The sequence below is a fragment of the Symphalangus syndactylus genome, chromosome 21 (assembly GCF_028878055.3).
Source record: "Symphalangus syndactylus isolate Jambi chromosome 21, NHGRI_mSymSyn1-v2.1_pri, whole genome shotgun sequence".
Classification (NCBI taxonomy): Eukaryota; Metazoa; Chordata; class Mammalia; order Primates; family Hylobatidae; genus Symphalangus; species Symphalangus syndactylus.
In genome coordinates, this window is record NC_072443.2 from 70,955,479 (window position 1) to 70,977,855 (window position 22,377).

General features: G+C 46.5%; 1 protein-coding gene across 1 annotated transcript in view; it reads left to right on the plus strand.

The window, feature by feature from the left end:
* SHQ1 (SHQ1, H/ACA ribonucleoprotein assembly factor) overlaps positions 1–1,669 on the plus strand; it is a 105,672-nt gene extending 104,003 nt beyond the window's left edge. Inside the window, exon 11 of the mRNA XM_055260451.2 lies at positions 108–1,669. Coding sequence (XP_055116426.2) covers positions 108–660 — 553 coding nt within the window. The 3' untranslated portion in view covers positions 661–1,669. The remainder of the gene's footprint in view (positions 1–107) is intronic.
* Positions 1,670–22,377: the final 20,708 nt, after the last annotated feature.

Sequence of the window (22,377 nt, forward strand, 5' to 3'; positions counted from 1 at the left end):
CCATTTAAAATATGGATTCAACTTTATTTTTTTGGAAGCTGTATACCCTGTTATCCCCAGGCCAATTAATAAATAATTCTAATCTTTCTTCTTAAAATGTTTTCAAGATCCAAAAAGTTGGCAGCTCTTGCAGAAGCCTTAAAGGAAGTCTCCCTTACAAAGGCCCAGCTGGGGTTAGAACTGGAAGAACTAGAAGCAGCAGCACTGCTTGTCCAGGAGGAAGAAACTGCATTAAAAGCAGCCCATTCAGTTTCTGGGCAGCAGACACTTTGCTCCAGCTCTGAGGCAAGTGATTCGGAGGACTCAGACAGCACCGTGTCATCTGGAAACGAAGACTCAGACTCAGATTCAGAACAAGATGAACTCAAAGATAGTCCATCTGAGACAGTCAATTCTTTGCAAGGTCCCTTTCTTGAAGAAAGCAGTGCCCTTCTTATTGTTGATGGTGGAGTACGCAGAAACACAGCCATCCAGGAGTCTGATGCCAGTCAGGGAAAGCCACTTGCCTCTTCCCGGCCTCTTGGAGTGTCTGGGCCTCTGATAGAGGAGCTTGGGGAACAACTGAAGACTACGGTTCAGGTTTCTGAACCCGAGGGCACCACTGCTGTAAACCACAGCAATATGCAGAAGAGAGACGGCTGTGAGACACCAAATAATTGACTCTTAGGTGGTTTTATTCATTGTTGAGAAATACGGTAGATTTGGTTTCATTTACCGAATGAGAATTCCTCATTTTGACTTTGTAATTTTTCTGAGTATATAGTCAGCCCACTGTATTTGTGTGTTTTACATCTGTGGATTCAACCAACTGCAGATCAAAAGTATTTAAGAAAAAATCGCATCTGTACCAAACATGTACAGACTTTTTTTCTTGTTATTATTCTCTAAATAATACAGTATGACAACTATTTCCACAGCATTTACATTGTATTGGGTAATATAAGTAATCTAGTGATGATTTAGAGTGTACAGGAGGATGTGGGTAGGTTATATGCAAATACTGCACCATTTTTTATCAGGGACTTGAGCATCTGAGGATTTTGGTATCCTCAGGAGTCCTGGAACCAACCCCCCACAGACACGGAAACAACTTTTTGACATTGTTTTTCAATCAGTGAATGTTTATACCTTTTGTTTTCCTTGCTGCTACTGTGAAGATAAAGTTCAAAAGTATTTTTACCAAAGTGTAGCTAATATTTCAAGCTGAAAATAATAGTTCTACTGCCAGTGTCTCCAGAATGTAGAGCCCATCAATATTTTTATTTTAGGAGGTGTACTTGACACCCGATAAACTGCACGTATTGAAAGTGTACAATGTGTTGGCGTATGTATACCCTGCATAAAACTATCACCTCAATTGAAGTGAGGAACGGACCCATCATTCCCAAGTGCACTTGTGCCCTGTTATTAGTTTGCATGTCCTAGAATTCTATGTAAATTGAATCATACAATATATATCCCTTTTTTGGTCAGGCTTATTTTAGTCAGTATAGTTATTTTGAGATTCATCCATGTGGTAGCATGTGTCAAGAGTTTTTGTTTTTATGTTTTTCATTGCTGAGTACTACTTCATTGAATAGATTTGTTCACTGACCTATCGATGGACACCTGGGTTGTTTCCAGTTTGGGGCTGTTATAAATAAAGCTGTTATGAACATTTGTATACAAATCTTCATGTGGACATATGCTTTCATTTCTCTTAGGCAAATACCTGAGAGTGGAATGACCGAGCCATATGGTAGGTATGTGTTTAATGTTTTAAGAAAACGCTGAACTGTTCTCCAACATGGCCGTACCATTTTACATTCCCACCAAAAGTGATAGTTTTTGAGAGTTCCAGTCTTGCACATGCTTGTTATTGATATGGTCAGTCTCTTAAACTATGTATAGTGGTATTTTGTTGTGGAAGTGTCTGTTCACATCTGCCTGTGTGTGTGTGTGTGCACGCGTGCGTGTGTGTTTGGACAGGGTCTTACGCTGTCTCCCAGAGTGGAGTGCAGTGATGCAATCTCTGCTTACTGCAGCCTCACCTTCCCAGGTTCAAGCAATCTCGCACCTCCTCCTGACCACAGGCTTGCTCCACCACACCCAGCTAATTTTTGTAGTTTTTATAGAAATGGGGTTTCGCCATGTTGCCCAGGCTGGGATGTGATTTTTTAGAGTTCTTTTTGTTTGGTTGGTTTTGTTCTGTGTGTGTGTTTTTTTTTTGAGTTGGAATCTCACTTTGTCACCCAGGCTGGCGTGCAGTGGCGTGATCTCAGCTCACTGCAACATCAGCCTTCCAGGCTGAAGCGATTCTCATGCCTCAGCCCCCCAAGTACCTAGGACTGCAGATGTGCGTCACTGTGCCGGGCTAATTTTTGTATTTTTGGTAGAGACAGGGTTTTGCCATGTTGCCCAGACTGGTCTTGAACTCCTGAGCTCAGACAATCTGTCCACCTCGGTCTCCCAAAGTGCTGGGATTACAGGCATGAGTGACCACGCCTGGCAGTTTGAGAGTTCTTTATAAATTCTGGATACAAGTCCTCATAATGAGTCTTTTTTTTTTTTTTGCATGCCTCATAGTCTTTGATTGGATGCCACACTTTGTGAATTTTACCTTCTTAGGTGCTAGATATGCATTCTTATGTATACTCTTGATCTTTGTTTAGGGATGCAGTCCAGTGACATGGAAGTAGTTTGATCCTTATGGGTCTTGCTTTGTAATTTGTTAGGCAGGTCTGGAGCGGTACTCAGTCTAGGGCAAATTATTCCCCAGTGCTGATGTTCCTGAGTGCTCCACCATGCCTTATGAATTATGTTTTTCAGCCTGGCTGATTGAACTCACACTGTTCACCGTGTGCCTTGTGTGCGTACTGAGGACTGTTCTCTCTGAGTGTGTGTGTGTGTTTTTTTTTTCCTTGAGACAGTCTCGTTCTGCCACTCAGGCTGGAGTGCAGTGATGCGATCTCAGCTCACTGCAACCTCTGCCTCCCGGGTTCAAGTGATTCTCCTGCCTCAGCCTCCTGAATACCTGGGATTACAGGCATGCATCACCACACCTGGCTAATTTTTTGTATTTTTAGTAGAGATGGGTTTTCGCCATGTTGGAAAGGCTGGTCTCGAACTCCTGACCTCAGGTGATCCACCCGCCTGAGACTCCCAAAATGCTGGGATTACAGGCATGAGCCACCGCACCCAGCCCCCCCAATCGTTTCAGATGGTTCTAGAAGAGGGCTCTCCTCTCTCTCTGCAGATATCCAGGGTTCTCTGTGCAGCTCTCTCCTCTCTGGAACTCTGTCCTGCAAATGTTAGCTGCCTTGGTCACCCCAAGTCCTCAGCCCTGTCTTTGAACTCCAGAACCCCCTGGGTTCTGCCTGGATTGTCCTTCCCTGCATAGCATGAAAAGTCTTTCAAGGCAGTAGATCTCACCTTGTTTTCTGTCTCTCAGGATCACTGTCTTTCATTGCCTGAAGTTCAGAGTTTGGAAAGCCATGGTTTTGTGTATTGCTCCCATTTCTCTGTTTTGGTTATGTCTGACCGGAGAGTAAATCTGGTCCCTGTTAATCCATCGGGATTGGAAGTATAATTCTCCATTAATAGTTTAAATATGGGTTTTCTCACTTGAGTTTAAGCTGCTGGGGAGATAGGGTCTTGTTAACACTGAATCATCAGTGTCCATATTCTCAAGCACTCCATAAATATTTGTTGAATGAATGAACAAATAAGATAAACCAATTTGCTTTGAGGAGGAAATGAAATCTGGTATATTAATCTCAGTAGCATCATTAATTTCAAGAAAGGGTATAATGCTTTTTACTTAGGGTTTGTGAAGGTTGTGAATATTTGTACTTTTCTAGTTTGTATTAACATGATCCTGGGGTGACTGTGGCACTTAAAATTCTTGTGAACTCCTGAACACTATAACTGCTTTGTTGGAATGTGTTCAAGACTTCTCTCAGCTTCCCTGGAGAGCTTCCAAATCTTTATGACCATTGAAAATGCATTTCTCCTCACTAGTATATTACCTGAAGCCAGTGTGAAAAAGTGTTATCTGTAACTTCCCTCATTTACTTCCACTGAAGTCAAGCCAGTTAAGCAAATCCTCTCGTCTAAAAGTTTAACTCCATGGAAGTTTTCTTCCTTCCATCAATTTTTGTTCTTAGGAATCTTGACAGGATCTACTTCAGTGAGACTTGTCTTGGGTAGAAAAACCTGTTATTCCCTTCCTCAAAGAATGAGCAAACATGATCCTTCCCGGACATCCTCAAAGCCAGGGAGCTCATTAAACAACCCTCATGAGTATTAAAGACAACGTGAGTGAGCTCCTTAATTTCAGAGTCCGTGTCGGCAGTGTTTCTCCTACCCTTTCTTTGTTCACGGAGGTTGAAGCTTTGTTATATCACATTACTCTGTCTTTGTTTAAGATGGGCTGAGAACACTATACTACACTAGCTCAGTAACCCAAAACACCTCCAAAGGTGCTGCCTTTCATTTATTTTTTTAAACTAGACAACCTGCCAGGCAACTTTAGGGATCTCCTATAACCATATGGGTTTCCCAAAACCCCTAGATGATGGGAGAAAAAAATAAGTTGGGGCAAGAATAGGGAAGAGACCCAGTGACTGCCTAGTCGCAGCTCAGTGGAAAAAACAAAGACTTTGTGGTTGACAAGAGGCAGCCTACAATTCAACCCATCTCCACTGTGGCTGGCTCACAACGACAACTTTCCCTTCGTCTTAGAAATGGGGCTGGGTGCGGTGGCTCACGTCTGTAATCCCAGCACTTTGGGAGGCCGAGGCGGACGGATCACTTGAGGTCAGAAGTTCGAGACCAGCCTGGCCAACATGGTGAAACCCTGTCTGTACTAAAAATAACAAACAACTTATCTGGGCATAGTGGTGGACCCCTGTAATCCCAGCTACTCGAGGCTGAGGCAGGAGAATCACTTGAACCCAGGAGGCGGAGATTGCAGTGAGCCGAGATTGTGTCGCTGCACTCCAAACTGGGTGACAGAGTGAGACTCTGTCTCAAAGGAAAAAAAAAAAAAAGGGAATAGATGAGATCAGGCGCGTTCAGGGTGGTATGGCCGTAGACAGAAATGGAAATAGAACTGCTTTTATTGCTGGCCTTCCAGTGCTAGGAGACTGTTCAGAACACTTTTATAAACGGGAAAGTGTTAAACCAACGTAAAGGTTTATTATTATTGTCTGACTTCCCAGAGCTGAACAGGGCTCTATTTAGCTACCTAACAACAGGTCGCTGGGGGAGCTGGCACTGTGAAAATGAGTCAGCCCTGTTAATCGCTATAGAGGCAGGCTAGTGGTAAAAGTCTACACAGTTCAGCAGATTAGATAGAAATATTAATTATGCCATGAATCACAGCACTGCCTCATCTTCTAGGCTTGCATTATCATTGACCTATTTTTCTATGTTCTGTCTCTCTTGTCCCATTATCCTTGAAGAATAATCGGAGGCCTTGCTGTGGGCATGGCCAGGTTTTAGGTGCCCGTAACTAAGCTGGTATCACCTTTCACTGGCACAAGATTAATCTGCAAATGAGACAAGAGTGCTCCCTACCACATTCTAAATTTGTTGGCAGCTGGGGAGCGGTTTTCACACCTGCTAACGAAAAATCCACTTTGGTTACGTGGATCAAATTCTATTATTAATACCAAGAATTGGGAGGAGTAGAGAGAGGGCCGTATTGGAGACTTTATAAAATTATTAAAAAAAACCAGACTCCTGGATATCTATTTTGTTACAAAGGGATTTTTATTACTTTATATGTTATAACTGGAAATTGACATATAGTCAATGATGACGAAACAGATACCTCTAAAATAAATGGAAATTAGTTTAAAACTTAGTATAGGAATAAAATTATAAATATACATCAGATCCTAAGAGTGTATTAATTATAAAATCCTTAAAGATGCAGAAAGCCCCCATGTATCAAATGACCTGTCATGAAATGTCATTGCATGTCAGGTAAATTCAAATTAAGCTTCATAAACGCGAATCTCTGTTTGGTCAGGCATCTCCATTAGAGCAAATGAAAGATTGCAAATGTTTCTTTAACATGATTCCATCTAAATCCCTGATGAAATTTTTGTGATCTGCTGCTTTTCTCTCCTGTTTTCTGAGTGTGTTATATATAGTTTCAATCCATACCAAATGAAGGAAGCATTGATTAGACTTGATTTAAGGCAGCAAGTGATAAATGGAGCTGGGAAATTGATTCATGTCTCTCAAGTGACTGGGGCACAGCCATCCACAGTTGACACAACTCTTGTCTCAAGGCTGGAGAAAACAAACAGGCAAACACATGTCAAACAGATAAATGACTTTGCTGTTTTGAGCTCTCCGTGGAGGCCATTTGTTTCCTAGATAAGGAAGACTGCTTTCCAAAGTCATGAAAAGATAGGTTAGAGGAAAAGGATGAAGGTGGGATTGGATGCCCAAGCACTGGGAATTAAACAACAGAAAGGATTTACCTCCGGGAAGGATCTTGCTGCTTTTCCCTCCAACATGCTGGGAGCAGCACTCCAAATGCTCTGTCTCCATATTTAAAGTGTTCATAGTGGTATGTTGGTGTCTTTGAAGCTATTTCCAAAGAAGCATTTCCTGACTGCTCTTATTGGAGTGAGCATTCAGGAGAAGAATCGGCAAGAACAGCTAAGACTTGCGAGCCCGGCTTGATCTGAAATAGTGATAGTTCCAGTAGTTTGACGACCAGCCCAGAGGCCCCTGGAAACAATAGTCCCATTGCAATCCAGTGCCTCTCGTAGAGCCTCGCCCATAATACAAAGTATTGCATTTGTGTTTCCCCTACATGCTTTGTGTTTTCCCATCTTGCTCCTGTGTTGCTCTCCCGTTTTCCTTGCTGTTAGTTTGCATATTTAAATCTCACCCATCCTTCAATGCCCCTATTCAACTGCCACTTCCTTCAGGAGGTCACTCTTCATTGCTCCGGACTAGAAATAAGTTCTCTTCTCTGAACTCCGAGAACAATTTGTAATGGTCTTAGAGTATTTATTGCTCCCTGCGGGGTAAATACGGGTCTTCTATCTTCTTTACTAGAGCACAGACTTCAGTATCTGTTTCAGCTTTGGATCCCACACAACGTTCTGTCCACACAACACCTTCAGACAACACTTGTTGAATGATAAACTAGGCAACTGGGGAGCTCAAATGAATAAATGGCGTCAAACACTTGACAGCTCTTTACTAGCTAGTAATCCCCACCTAGCTTGGGCCATGTTGCCTTGCTTTGGTTTTCTTTTATTTCATAACGCTTGATTCTCTTATCTTTTGAATATGACTTCTGCCAACATTCTAAGCAGGAAGATCAAGTGTGTCTTTCCTCCTCCTCCTTCTCCCGGGTCTGGGGTCCTCATCTCCTGGCCTAATCGGCACATATGTTCTATCTTTTCCTGTTGCTGTCCCTCCTCCCCAACCCTGAATTGCCAGCGTTCTCCATCACTGCCCCCTAGGCTGGCAGGTGGAAGGTTAGTTGGTAGAGATCTGAAAAGTCCCCCCTCTGGGCAGTGCCCCTTGACATAGTGGCCGTTATCCCAGTGAATCAGGGCCAGGTCTTTCCGGAAGAGCCTTGAATCCAAGGCAGGCCAGAAGGATTGGAGCAGGAAAGAGATTCTTATCTTCTAAAGCAGTGGGTTCCAGAGTTCTGTATTGATTTCTACAAAATTAAAATTAGAAACAAAACTAAACAGGGTAGAGTGCAGAGGGTGCTGACATAAGGCTGCCGAATTTTCATTCTGGATGTGCATCTCTAACCGAACCCAGGCAGTATTCTACTGAAACCATCCTTTCATAAAAGCCTGTTAATGCCAAAAAGTAGAAGGATAGTATTTAGGATAAAGATTAGCCCTCTAAATTGGACATAATTAGCTTTAAGAAAAACTCTCGGCTGGGTGCTGTGGCTCACGCCTGTAATCCCGGCACTTTGGGAGGCTGAGACAGGTGGATCGCCTGCGCTCAGCAGTTCGAGACCAGCCTGGCCAACATGGCAAAACCCCATCTCTACTAAAAATACAAAAAAGTTAGCTGGGCGTGGTGGTGCATGCCTGTAGTCCCAGCTACTTGGGAGGCTGAGGCAGGAGAATCGCTTGAACCCTTGAACCCGGGAGGCAGAGGTTGCAGTGAGCCGAGATTACACCAGTGCACTCCAGCCTGGACGACAGAGTGAGACTCCGTCTCAAAAAAAAGGAAGAGAAATAAAACACTCTCCTGAGAAACCACAGATACCTTTTCAGTTTCTCTATTTTTCTTTGTAGACGAGTAAACACATGCAGTTTTTAAACAAAATTTGAATCACGTACTATATAAATTTATATCCTTTTTTCTCTTAACATAAGGTCCTGTTTCCCATGTCACCAGATAACCTCCCGAAATATGACTTCATAACTGCGTTTATTCCTGTTGCCTTGGCAGCAATTGCTCTCAAATGTAAATCTGATTAGTGAGGATTTTCCTGTTTTTGTAGTAAATTTGCTAAGCATGGATGCCTAGATCCTCTAGGTGCTTCCTCAGCGGCTCTTCCTCTGTTGTGTTATAGCAGCATCGTTTATTTCGTTTTACATTATTATTTTTTACTTTTTTTTTTTTTTTGAGATGGGGTCTCACTCTTTTGCCCAGGCTGGAGTGCAGTAATGTGATCAGAACTCAAGGGATCTTCCCATCTCAGTCTCCCGAGTAGTTGGGACCACAGGTGCGTGCCACCACACCCAGATGCATAGTTTATTTTAAAGACAATACAGTTGTCCCTTGGTATCTGTGGGAGATTGGTTCCAGGACTTCCTCAGATACCAAAATCCAGCGATGTGCAAGTCCCTTATATAAAATGGCATAGTAGTTGTGTATAACCTACCTCCATTCTCTTGTATGCTTTAAATCATCTCTAGATTACTTATAACATCTAATACAATGTAAATGCTATGGAAATTGTTAGTATACTGTATTATTTTTAAAATATGCGTTTTTTATTGTATTTTATTATTTATCTGAATATTTTCAGTCTGTGGTTGGTTGAAGTCATGGATATGAAACCCCAGGATACGGAGGGCTGACTGCATCCCCTTGAATTAGAGAAGAGACAGGAATGTAATAACATCTGTCATTTGCTGAGCGACTGCATAATGCCAAGCACTGTGCTAGGCTTGTTTGTCCTCAGCATGTCAAGCAGGGGCCTATCTCCTCTCACTCCTTCTTTTTTTTTTGAGACAGAGTCTTACTCTGTTGCCAGGCTAGAATGCAGTGGCACAATCTCAGCTCACTGCAACCTCCGCCTCCTAGGTTCAAGCGATTCTACTGCCTCACCCTCCCGAGTAGCTGGGATTACAGGCGCATCCCATCATGTCTGGCTAATTTTTTATTTTTAGTGGAGATGGGGTTTTGCCATGTTGGCCAGGCTGGTCGCAAACTCCTGACCTCAGGTGATCCACCTGCCTTGGCCTCCCAAGGTACTAGGATTACAGGCATGAGCCACTGTGCCTGGCCTCCTCTCACTCCTTCTGTAGCCACAGATTCTGTCAATGGAAGGGACTTTGGGCATAGTGAGACCCTGTGGCTCTGCTCTTAGTTGACTGGATTGAGCTTGAACTTGACCCAAGGGCCGACTGTGGGGTCAGCTGGCCTGGAAAGCTTTACTAATCCAGGGGTTCTTGACTCTGGCTGCACACTTGAACCATCCAAGAAACTTTTCAAAAGTACCAATACTCAGTCCCCTCCACAGACAGTGGAAATATAATCTCTGAGGCTGTCTAAATAGGCAAGAGCTGGGATAATCCAAGTCCTGCTCCCAGAAATTTGAATTGGGAAATGAAGAGAGGATCAGGCCCTTGGAAGTTATTGAAGATAAGAGATGCATTAAGAAAATCACAAGGTGAATCTGGAATCAGTCTTGCAAACTCAACTCAGGAAGGAGGAAGAAGTGTGAGTTAGGAGGGTCTATGTAATGGAGAAAAGATACAGGCGAGAGGGTGAAGACAGCAGCTGGTTGTGGGAAAGGGAGTGGCTGGGTGTAAAAGGATGCAGACACGTGGAGTTGTTGTCATTACTCTGAAATGAACATTCACACAGTGCTCCCCTGAGGTCCCAAAAGCAGCCATGGATGCCCATACCACCCTTTCATCAGTCCGAGGCTCCATAAGGCCTGAGCATTAGGCCTGTGCTGACTTTTGGAGCTCAGAGGATATCCAGTTCCCTATTGCTGATCAAATCAGAGGCCTTTCTTATACGTAACAGGACACCTGACACAACTGCTTCAAACAGTAAAGAGGATTTATTAGTTTATGAACTGTAAAGTCCAGCAGTAGAATGGATTTCAGGAGAGGCTTAACCCAGCCATCCAACAATGTGATCAAAGGCCCTGTCTCCTGTTTCTCTGCACCACCATCCTCAATGCTGAATTCATCCCAATTTGGATACCTTTCATGTCTCAAGATGGCTGCCAGCAGCCCCTGCAGCTACCTACTTTCTTGTTACCATATGTCAGAAAAGAGATTATCTGTGTCCCAGCCTCCCAAGCAAATGTCCTCAGATTCACCCTGATTGGATGCATTTGGGTAAACACTGTAACATTCATCGCTGGCCACTGAAATGGGATGTGCTGGTTGGCTTTGTCTGACTCATGTGGCCATTCCTGGAGCTGAAAGCAAGGTCAGGGGGACTTTGGGGATGGAGGATGGAGCACAAAACCAGTAAGGTTACTGATAAACGTCTACCACCCTTTTCACCAATGCTCCCATGTGCAGGGCTCAGCTCTCCCTTCAGAAGAGGAGTGGTGAAGTGACAGCTTCCAGCGGCCACACCTTCATCTCGGGATCCACCCCAGTGTTTACGCCAAGGCCTCGCTCTTCCTGGCCTGTTCCCAGCAGCTGGCTGGCCATAGCAAGGTGCTGGAGCTGGGCCATTCCTGCCCAGTGAGTGACTCCCATCCCCTCCACACCTTCTCGAGCTTACACTGCACTGTGGGGCTCCTTCTCACACTTGTCAGTCTTCCTTGTGGTCTGCCCCCTGCCCCACTCCTGTTTCCTTTTCCCTTTATTCTTCCTTCACAGACATTGCACTTCTAATTCTATCTTGGCTTCTGCTTCCCAGCGAATGAAACTGACACATCCTGGTTTTCTGAGCTACTCTCTGAGTGTGCCTCTGATTTTCAGAGGAGGTCAGCTCAAACCCACTTGCTCCACAAGTGCCTGTGGTGGAGACTGTCTCCAGTATACAGAAGGGGAAGCCAGGGTTAGAGGTTGAGTAGCTTGCCTGATGTCACCCGTGCAACAAGGGGAGCCTTGGCTTCCGAACCCTATCTTTACCTCTCCGCAGCCCGTGCTCTCTACCAGCTCCAGCTCTAGGTGCTGTTCCTGGTAGAGCCTGGTGAGGTGGCCTGAGTCTCTCAAGGTCACCCCTGGCTCCATGCAAGAGGAGAGGGTGCATCGCAGCGTGTGTTCCCTCCGGTGGGATTGCCTTGAATCACTCGCACCTGGGGGAAGGAAGATGAGGAGGGGATTGTCGGTGGATGGGCGGGATCTCTGTACTGGGGGCGGGAGGGGCGTTGCCACGTTGAGCGCCGACACTTGAGAAGTGACACGGCTTCGTTTGTACACAAACCATCCTGCATGGTGTTTAAAAACAAAGGGCAAAGTCAGACGTTGCTCGAGGGCCCGCAAAGCCAACTGCGAAGCAGGCGGGCAGCCCCCGGATGGCCCCGCGTTGCCCCTGCTCCCACGCTCCCGGATCAGTGAGAAAGTCTGCGCCCCGCCCTGCGAGCCAACGCGCTAATCCGCGGCATCGTCCACCAATGTGTCTAATGAGGTGGCATAACCACCCAGCTCTCCCCGGAGCCGCGCAGGGCTTCCTGGCTGAACGAGCGGGTGTAGCTCCGTCGGGTCCTCGGGCGCCGCGGGGTGGGGCGGGGTGGGGCCACTGCGCGTGCGCGCGTACCGGGCGGGGCGGGGCCCGGCGCAGGTGCTTCGAGGAGGGTCTTCCAGCGGCAGGTGCAGACGGCAAGCTCGCTGAGGCTGGAGTGTATGTTTAATCACAGTCGACTGAGGGGCTGTTTAAGAATTATGAGAAGCTGTTCCAGGTGAAGTTCTGAGCAGAGCTACAGAAGGTTGCGGTCTGGAAGCTGCTGGGAGGAGAGGGGCGACATCAGTGGCTTTCGTTGGGGGGAGTCACGCGCAGGATTTCCTGGGATGGGGAAACAATAACCTGGAATACGAGGAGGCTGTCCTAGAAGAGTCAGAGTGCTCACTCCCATCCTACCCCCATCCCCAAGCTGATGAAATTGGCGCCAAGCAGATCCCGAATTCACAAGCTTATCTAATTCCTGCCAATAACACAGTATTTCTGTTTCTGCGGATACCTGGCTTTCGGGGCACATTGAAGCTTCACCTGGAGAGGATGGAACAGAGAAGACGATCAAAAACAGGGCCTTCCTGGAACCAAATGCCAATAACAGCCCTCACGTGCCTAGATAGCCCTTTACAGATTGCAAAGGGCTTTATTCTACCCTGCCTCATTTTCAGCAGGGGCAGGCAAGTGATCCCATTTTAAAGCGAGGAACCCGAGAGAGCTCAGGCTTTTCCCAGTGTGGGCACAGGGTGCAGTGGGAACTAAGGACTCAGTGAGTAGGGGTCACCCAGGGAACCATGGAAGATCTCCCAAAGAAAGGGTGAACAGGAGTTGGTTGAGCAGAGGGACGTTAGGGTGGGGTGTTCATGTCTCAGGTGGAGAGATGTGATGGGTGAGGGAACCAGATTGCTCAGGGTGGGTTGACACGGGAGGGTTATCAGAGCTGGGGAATTGGGGGGCAACCTACAGAAAGACACATCCACTTGTGGGCCCAGATCAGCATTGTGTCACATTAAGAAAAAGGGAGAGAGAACTCAATCCAGTATCCATAGTAATTGAAAAGCAATTGAATATTTATTGTAGCCTCTGGTGCACTTCATTTGTAAGGCAGAGCCAATACAGCTGGCCCTCCATATCCATGGGTTCCACGTTCCTCGATTCAGCCAGCTGTGGGTGGAAAACCATTCAGAAAAAATAAAAAGGACAATTCTGTACTGAACATGCACAGACTTTTTTTTCGTGTCATTATTCCCTAAACAATACCGTATGACAACTATTTCCATAGCACTTACATTGTATTAGGTATTATAAGTAATCTAGTGATGACTGGAAGTATATAGGAGGATGCACATAGGTTATATGCAACTTCTATGCCAATTTTTATCAGGGACTTGAGCATTGGCAAATTTTGGTATCCTGGAGGTCCTGGAACCAATCCTTTGCAGATACTGAGGGACAGCTGCATTGTAAAAATCTTCTTTTTCTTTCTTTCATTCTCTTACTCTCTTATCCTAGCCACTGCCCCCAAAGATGCATCTTTCCCCTTCCAAATTTCCCCAGTTCTCCTTCAGACTCTGCCTTCACAGGTTTCCTGCTTCTCCTCTCCTTCTCCCCTTCCGTGGCTGTGGTTTTAACCCTACAGTACCTTTTTTTTTTTTTTTTTTTTTTTCTAGTAGAGATGGGGTTTCACTCTGTTAGGCCAGCTGGCCTCGAACTCCTGAGCTTAGGCAATCCACCCACCTTAGCCTCCCAAATTGCTAGGATTACAGGCATGAGCCACCGCTCCTGGCCTAACCCTACAGTACCCTTAGATTTCCTTCCCAGTATAAACTCTGCTTGCCCTGTGGCTTTTTCCACTTAGGAAAGTGGAAAGAGATTAGCGCAGGAGTCAGCAAACCAGGGCACTCAGGCCACATCCATCCCACTGCCTGTTTTTGTATAGCCTGCAAACTGAGAATCGTTTCTTTTCTTTTTTTGAAACAGAGTCTCACTCTGTCACCCAGGCTGGAGTGCAGTGGCACAATCTCGGCTCACTACAACCTCTGCCTCCTGGGTTCAAGCAATTCTCTTGCCTCAGCCTCCCAAGTAGCTGGGATTACATGTGCCTGCCACCATGACTGGCTAGTTTTCTTGTAATTTTAGTATAGATGGGGTTTCAGCATGTTGGCCAGGCTGGTTTCAAACTCCTGGCCTCAAGTGATCCATCCGCCTTGGCCTCCCAAAGTGCTAGGATTACAGGCATGCGCCACCGCGCCCAGCCCAAACAGGATTTTTAAAAAAACTTTTTAATGATTGAAAAGAATTTATGGAAATGTCTTTTCACTTTTGTTATGTAGGTACTTACCTAATAGCCTTGATTCTGCCCCTTGGTCCATAAAACTTAGAATATTTTGCCATCTGGACCTTTACAGAAAAAGGCTGCCAATCCCTGGTCTAAGAGAAGGGGTTTGTGAATACCTATCCGGTAGCATTTTGGATGCCTGGCCCATGGCTTCTGGGGTTTCCATGCCCTCCTGGGGGAGGCTGTGCAGAAAGCTGGGACAAGAGGAATGAAGCTGATACTACCCCGAATCCCACCACAGGGGTGGACCCATGGCTCAGGTCTGGCCAATCAGAGTATCCTGTTCTTCTGGCCACAGTGATTGATTCAGGAATAAACAGATGTCTCAAGCCTAGTCAGTCAAAGTCCTACTTGGGGCTTTGGCCAGAGCTACTAGAAATGATACTTTTTCTGAGTTGGTAAGCTGGAAGGAAGCCATTTTTCAGAGGACGATTATCTTTATATCTATGTGAGGAAAACCTTTCTGGAAAAGAAACTGCATATACCAGAAGGCAGACATGGAAGGAAGAAAGGAGGGGGAGAGAGAGGGAGAGAGAGAGAGAGATTGATACATCTGACATTGTTTGAGACTCAGCACCCAGCCACCCCTAAAGCTCCTTCTACCCTGGACCTTCAGTCATGCAAACCAGTAAAATGCCTGCCTGCCTGCCTGCCTTTTTCCCTCCTTCCCTCCCTCCCTCCCTCCCTTCTTTCCTTCCTTCCTTCCTTCCTTCCTTCCTTCCTTCCTTCCTTCCTTCCTTCCTTCCTTCCTTCCTCTCTCTCTCTCTCTCTTTAGCTGAATTGGACAGACTTCAGTTACTTGTATCCAAACACATTCTGAGCAATATATGGGCTTTACCAGGTACTTTGGAACCTTGGATTTCTCCCCTTGGTACCCACAGCCTCTGCCGTGTAACTTTTAGTGCCTTCTCACTCTGACTCTGGACTCCATGTGACTTGCTTTGGCCAATGGCATGTTTGCAAACATTATGTAGACACAGTGGGACTTGTATTGTCTTTAGTAGCTCTTGGAGCTCCTCCGAGCCCATATAACAGTTCCAGTCTGGGCCACTACATGATAGACATATAGAGCCAAGATGAGCCTTCCCATCCTCTTGACCAACAAGCCTTGAGCTAGGATGGCTGGAAGCCAACTGTAGGCACATGAGTGATCACAGCAGAGCCCAGAGGAAGAACTGCCCCCACCGAGCCCAGCCCACAGAATTATGAAATAAACAAATGGTAGGTGTTTTAAAGCACTAATTTTTGGGGTGATCTGTTAGGCAGCAAAAGCTGATCCATAGGCAAAAGGTGAAAATAGGGTTATGAAAGGCTCTAAAGGAGAGCAGCTTATCACTTGATGGCACTTTTAGTGTATAAGAAGAACAAAGCACCATAGTATTGAAATATTGCCCAAGCTTGAAACAACCACAGTTCTAGACCACCAACACTTAAACAAGGAGTCTGGAACACATACTGAGTTCCTAGCGTAGCCACCTTGGCAGGAACCCTACTGAGAAATCCATGCCTGGCACTCTCATTCCATAGCCATACTGGGCAGCTCCTACTGCAGGGATAATGGCGGACACAAATGTCGGTAGGATGAGGGGATCAGGTACATCTGTGAAAATGTAGAATTCCTTTTACTTGTGTCCTAAAGGCATGACAGTAAGAGTCAAAATGCAATAGTGCGACAATCCCTGGTGGCCTAGTGGTTAGGATTCAGTGCTCTCAAAATGCAATAGCATATTGAGTGCCTACTGTATTCATAATGTTCAGAGCAACCATGTTTTTCTTCTGTAGGTCTGAGTTAGTACACTTTCATTCTCATTTATTAGGTGTGAATTGCTAGATGCAATATACTATTTTTTCTTTATGTGAGGTTGTTCATGTCAAATACTAAAGGTATGACTACTACTACTGCTAATGATGGCTTGCAGTAGGCCGGGCTCAGTGGCTCACGCCTGCAATCCCAGCACTTTGGGAGGGTGAGGTGGGCGGATCACTTCAGGTCAGGAAATAGAGACCAATCTGGCCAACGTGATGAAACCCTGTCTCTACTAAAAATACAAAAATTAGCTGGGCATGGTGGTGTGCTCCTGTAATCCCAGCTGCTTGGGAAGCAGGAGAATCACCGAACCTGGGAGACAGAGGTTGTAGTGAGTTGAGATCGCATCACTGCACTCCAGCCTGGGCAACAGAGCAAGACTCCATCTCAATATAAATAAATAAATAAATAAAATAAAAATGATGGCTTGCATTTGTAAACACACACTTAGCACCAGGCTCTGGACAAGGGGCTTTACAGGCCTAATATCTTTTTTTGTTTTTTGAGACAGAGTCTCGCTGTGTCACCCAGGATGGAGTGCAGTGGCAAGATCTCGGCTCACTGCAACCTCTGTTCCTGGGTTCAAATCATTTTCCCACTTTAGCCTTCTGAGTAGCTAGGACTACAGGCACACGCCGTGCCTGGCTAATTTTTGTATTTTTGGTAGAAATTGGGTTTTGCCATGTTGCCGAGGCTGGTTGAACTCCTGGGCTCAAGTGATCAGCCCGTACAGGCCTGATATCTAATCCTGACTACAACCCAGGAAGATGGGTACTATCAATCCCATTTTACAGATGAGAAAACTGAGTCCCTTGCCTAAGTGGACCACATTGTTAAGTTTTGGCATTGGCAACTAAACTTACATTTTATTTTAAAGGGAGACTATTACTGTGGCCTACAGAAATGGGGAGACTTTGCGAAGGCAGGTTGGGATTTACCACCTACTAGCTCTGTGACCTTGGGTGTCTTATTAAATGTTCCCGGGCCTCAATTTATAAGTCTGTGAAATGTGGGTAATAATCCTTTCTTTCAAGGACTATCAAGGGGGAGGGAATTAAGTGAGACACCTAAAGCTCTCAGCACAGTGCTAGGCTCCGGGCTGGAGCTCGAGCCCTTATACTTTTTCTTCCACCAGGGGAGACTAGACCATACTAGTTTCCAGTGACTCTCTCTGATAGAATGTAAACCTCATGAGAATTAGGTTTTTTCGTTATTTTGTTTAGGTTGTATCCCCTGCACCAGAATGGTGCCTAGCACATCACAGAGACTCAATCCATGCTTTTTGAATTGAGTTCTGTATTTCTGTGACTGTGATTCTGTGAGATGTGACTGGCAGTGGTTTCCTAGGTGCTGGTTGGAATGGGAGGTGGAAGGGATCCAGGAGCAAAGCTTTGTGAGAAGGAAGGGAGAGATGTCCCAGTCAAAAGCACCCTGGGAGCTGGGCTGCATGGCTTGCCATGTTGATAATGTGTCATCCATTGCTGCCCAGCCTGGGAGGGCAGCTCAGGGGTTGCTAGAGATGCCCGTTGAATGTACTGGGAGCACAGTCTGTGCACTGGGCTCCACCCCACCTCTCTCCTCCTCCTCCTCCTTTCGAGCTCTCGTAGCCTCTGCTCAGCACCCTCACCCATCTGCACCATGGCCAGGCTTAGAAAGAATCCTTCCTTGGTGCCAAGTATCTGCAGGGCTTTCTGAGGGTGTGAATTATTCCCCGACAAACCCAGCACCCGTCTGTCCCCAGCCGGCACTGCTGGCATCTCCCTAGGCCTGGAAGCTGCCCGGGGCACCTCCAAGCCAGGCCTGCACGGGGCTTCCTCCCAGTGAAGGTATGGCTGCCCTGAGCCTTAATTGGAGAGATGATGCAGTGAGCCCGGGAGATTTTAAAGTGTGTATTTGCAATCAGCTTGCTCCTTGAAGTGGCATGAAAACAAAAATCCAAGGAAAGTGCTCAGTGAGGGGATTTCCCTGGGACCTGTGGCTAATGGCCTTTGCCTACCTCTTGCTCTGGAGAGGCCCTCCGAAGCCCGAATGGGGGTGGGAAGTGGCTTCCAGGGAAGAAGGGTCTTTCTGAGGTGGCTGTGCTCACATGACGCAGTCTTTGAGAATCAGGATCAGAAGATGTGAGTAGCCCCCATAACTGGCACATTGGTGGTGGCTGCTCTGGGAGGACTCCTGCACCCCACGTGTTCCCCAGAGGCAAGGCAGTAAGATTTCAGAGATTTTAAAAAGAGGTTAGGTTGCTTGTGAGTTCAACCAGCTTCCTGAACTTTTCTGGAGAAAATAGTTGTGGCAGCGAATCTGTAGGACAAGAGGCTGGAGGAAAGTGTGTGGACTGCTGGTCATGTAGTGTCTTAATTCTAAGAGATGAAAGGGCCGTTTTCTTCCACTGAAATAATAGGCATTATTTGTATGTATCTGTAGTGGCCAGTGACTGACTTCCCAGGAGAAATCGGCATCTCCAGGAGAGAAAAGTAGGGACTTCCTAGTAAAGAGTTCCCCAAGAACCAATAACAGTCACATGGCCCTACAGCGGGGCATTTTCAGATGTCCATTGGCTCTGGTTCCTTTTAGAAACCTCTCCCACATTATATATCAAGTATCAAATGCACCTATATCATATGTTTGTTAATGTAAATACATTTTAAAGAATTTTTAAACCTGGCACAGTGGCTTATGCCTGTAATCTCAGCACTTTGGGAGGCTGAGGCAGGGGATCACTTGAGGCCAGGAATTCGAGATCAGCCTGAACAACATAGTGATACCCCACCTCTACGCAAAATAAAAAATTATCCAGGTGTGGTGGCACATGTCTGTAGTCCCAGCTACTCGGGAGGCTGAGGTGGGAGAATCACTTGAACCCAGGAGTTCAGCGCTACAGTGAGTCACGATTGCATCACTGTGCCCCAGCCTGGGCAACAGCGAGACCCTGTCTCTAAAAAAATAAAATTTAGGGCCGGGCACGGTGGCTCACGCCTGTAATCCTAGCACTTTGGGAGGCCGAGGCAGGCGGATCACAAGGTCAGGAGATTGAGACCATCCTGGCTAACACGGTGAAACCCCGTCTCTACTGAAAATACAAAAAATTAGCCAGGCGAGGTGGCAGGTGCCTGTAGTCCCAGCTACTCGGGAGGCCGAGGCAGGAGAATGGTGTGAACCCCGGGGGGGCAGAGCCTGCAGTGAGCCGAGATTGCGCCACTGCACTCCAGCCTGGGTGACAGCGAGACTCCGTCTCAAAATAAATAAATAAATAAAATAAAATAAAATTTAGTTTGAAAATTAAAAATAAAAAAATAATTTGTGGAATTTTGCTTTTGAACTTACTTAGCTATGAGTAGTAATTCCTTCACTGTATAATGCTATTGGCTGTGCTTTCTCATGCAAACTCAGGAGTTATTACAAAGTGAGGGAACCAACCCATAAATTGTGTTTAGATGTAATAAGATTTTAATGAAAACAAACTTAATGAACAAAGTAGACCCAGTGTTTTTTAGACATTTAATTAAGCATTTATTCATTTCAATTTTGCATCTTTTTCTTTATTTCGAGCCAATGCCTTTTATTTTTTTCCTGGTCCCCAATATGTTTGCAATACCTGGAATATGTGGCTATAGGCATGTGTTTCCTGGTGGGTAATGCAGCCTTATCTGGACTGGTCGATCAGGAGGCTGGAGGCAGCGCAAGCAGCGGCCCCAGCCTCCAAGAGTCTTCATTCTCAGGTCACATTGGCGATTTCTCTAGGGTGGAATAATAAGCTCAGCAGGGTCTGTGCTTAGGTGTGGAGGCCTGTGACTCACGTTGAAATCAGCACCTCCAGGTGAGGAAAGCCTGGGGTGGCTCAAAACCCAATAGGAGCCACTAACGAATCCAGGGGCAACCGTGACTATTTATGCTCCTGGCACACAAGTCACAAGATAAAAGCTCGGGGCCTCCTCTGGCCTTGGAATCTCTCAGAGGTTTATTTGTTCATTCACGCATCAGTTTACTCAACAAAGAGGAACCACGGAGTTGTTTTTCGTGCCCAACCAGGAGTGGAGGGAGGGGAAGAACAGATGGGACGTGAGCTTTGTCACCCTCACCTGGTCAGCTGGCTTCCTTGCACATTAACATTTTATATCTGGACTCTCAGTAGCAGCGAGAATCCAACAACAGCATGGCGCTGACCTGGTTCTGGGCATCAAGGAGCCTCAGAGGCTTCTGCTCCTGGGTCCCACTTGGGTGTGGCCCTGTAAACCCTGCAGGCCATTTGGGGGAGGAATGAGGAGGGACTTACACTGAAAGGCACCTTCTGATCTCCAGGCACTGCATCTATGCTGTTGATTTGCCTCCTAACTTGTGCCTCAAGCATTTGCATCCTTTTTCCAGCTGAGGCAATGGAAGCTCCAGAGAGGTGAAATACTTTACCCCAAGTCACACAGCAAGGAAGTGGTAGAGGCAGATTTGACCTCAGAACAGGCGCGCCCCAAACTCTGCACTGTTGGCTTCCACGCTCTTCTCCCTCCCTGAATTTTCAGGAGGGTTCAGAGTCTGTTGGTGGAATTTCTGGTATGCCTCAGATGTAGACTTGTTGCTCCTTTCAGATTAACTGTTTCTGCCGGAAGCCAAGAACTCAGAAGTGGTGGATGTGTCTATAGCTTCCTCGGGCCTCCAGTGCAGGGCAAAGAAGGCCCGCAGAGGAGTCAGGTGAGGCTGAAATCCAGCCCACATGTCACCTACCTGTTGGTACCTGGTGTGGGAATTCGTCAGACTGGCAGGAAAAGGTTGCTTGCCAGGCCCTACACCCCTGAAGCCCCATCCACCCAGAGGGGTTCCTCTTAATAAATTGCACAAAAGCACCGCCTTGCTCTGGGTTTTCCCGGAAGCAGGCTCTGAGGCAAATATTGCAGTGCAAATCTTTTGTTTGGGTGGTGACTCCAGGAAGTACTGGTAAGAGAGCAGGGAAGTAAGACAGGGAGGGGAAGCAAAGCATTCACCGTGTGTTGCCATTGTGGACAACTAGACCACAGTCCCACTGGGGAGCCCTGGGGCACAGTAGGGAACATGCCCCTAAATCATCCCACTACTCCATCTTTGGTGATGGCTGCTTCCAGGGACTCCACAGCTTGCTCTTCATGCAGGCGGAGTGCACTCTCATGACCAGAGGAATGCTCTCCTGAAGGATCAGGGTTGTGCCTGATGAACTGCTTGGGTCGCATGTGTGTGCTGATGAGCCGTGTTGGTTGCAGGTGTGAGCGGAGGTGATCTGGTCAGAATGGCAACAGCACCCATCCTGCCACCCACAAGGCGAGCCTGACACCGTTACCAAGACTTCTGTCCTGCTGGATTCAATAGGCTCAAGAGATTGTCTGTGCCTCTTCTCCACTTTTTCATTGGCTAAGATATGAATTTAGGCATCCATCTGTAACGTTGCCGTCCCAAAGGCTGACTTGCGATTGAAAACAAAACAAAACGCTTCTGAAAACAAAACAAAGATGCATTCTGCTCAAACACCACCCCGGGAAACCTCAGACCTTTATAATCAAGTCTGGGATCTGTTCCTACTCTGATGTGTGGCTGTTTCCTTTGTCTTCTCTTTATTTTCTGCCTCTTTCTCTTCCTCCCCTTCGTCTTTGGAAGCCAATAAGGAAATCCACATGTCCTGGCTTCTTGCCTTCCTGTTTTTATCCTGTAGACCTCCGGAGGGTTCTTTGGCAAGAGCAGGAGTGGCTGCCTTGGAACTGCACGAGGTTGGGTGGTGAGGCTTGGGAGGGGGCAGCCACACAGGGTGGGGTTACCTTGAAGCTGTGTTTGTATATGGTTTACTGATTGGGGGTGACGGATGGAAACTACGGGGAGCCTCAAACTCCCCTTGGCATTGCCCCCAACAAAGCTGAATTCTTGCTATTGCCAAATCCCCAAGCCCCAGAACTCACAGCCCCTCCTCCACAGCCCTTCCTGGACCCCCTGGTTCCACAGTTTTGCTTGTTCTGGGGCTACATCGCCGACTTCAGTAAGAACTGGAGCAGGAGTTTGGCAGAGGTGTCAAGAGTTGACTGAAATCAGAAACCTCCAGCACTAAATGGTGACTGTTTTAGTCTCTGTTCCTCCGACTACACTGCTGCTCTCCCTGGAGGTTTTCTGATGCGCCTTTCCAGTTACCCTTCACGATTTTTACCTATAACAGAAATAGCTCTGAAGGAGGCGCAGAACCCTGTTGCTTCATTTGGCACCAGTGATCTAATGAGGTGGAAATCCCAGGGATGCGCTCAGGGGGCCAATGCAGCAATTGATATCAATTGGTGTGATTAGACAAATCCCTCAATCATCCCGAGGTGTCTCACTGCAATCTGTCATGGTCCTCATCAGACAGGCTTCGCCCTGAGCTTGTGCTGGAATGAGC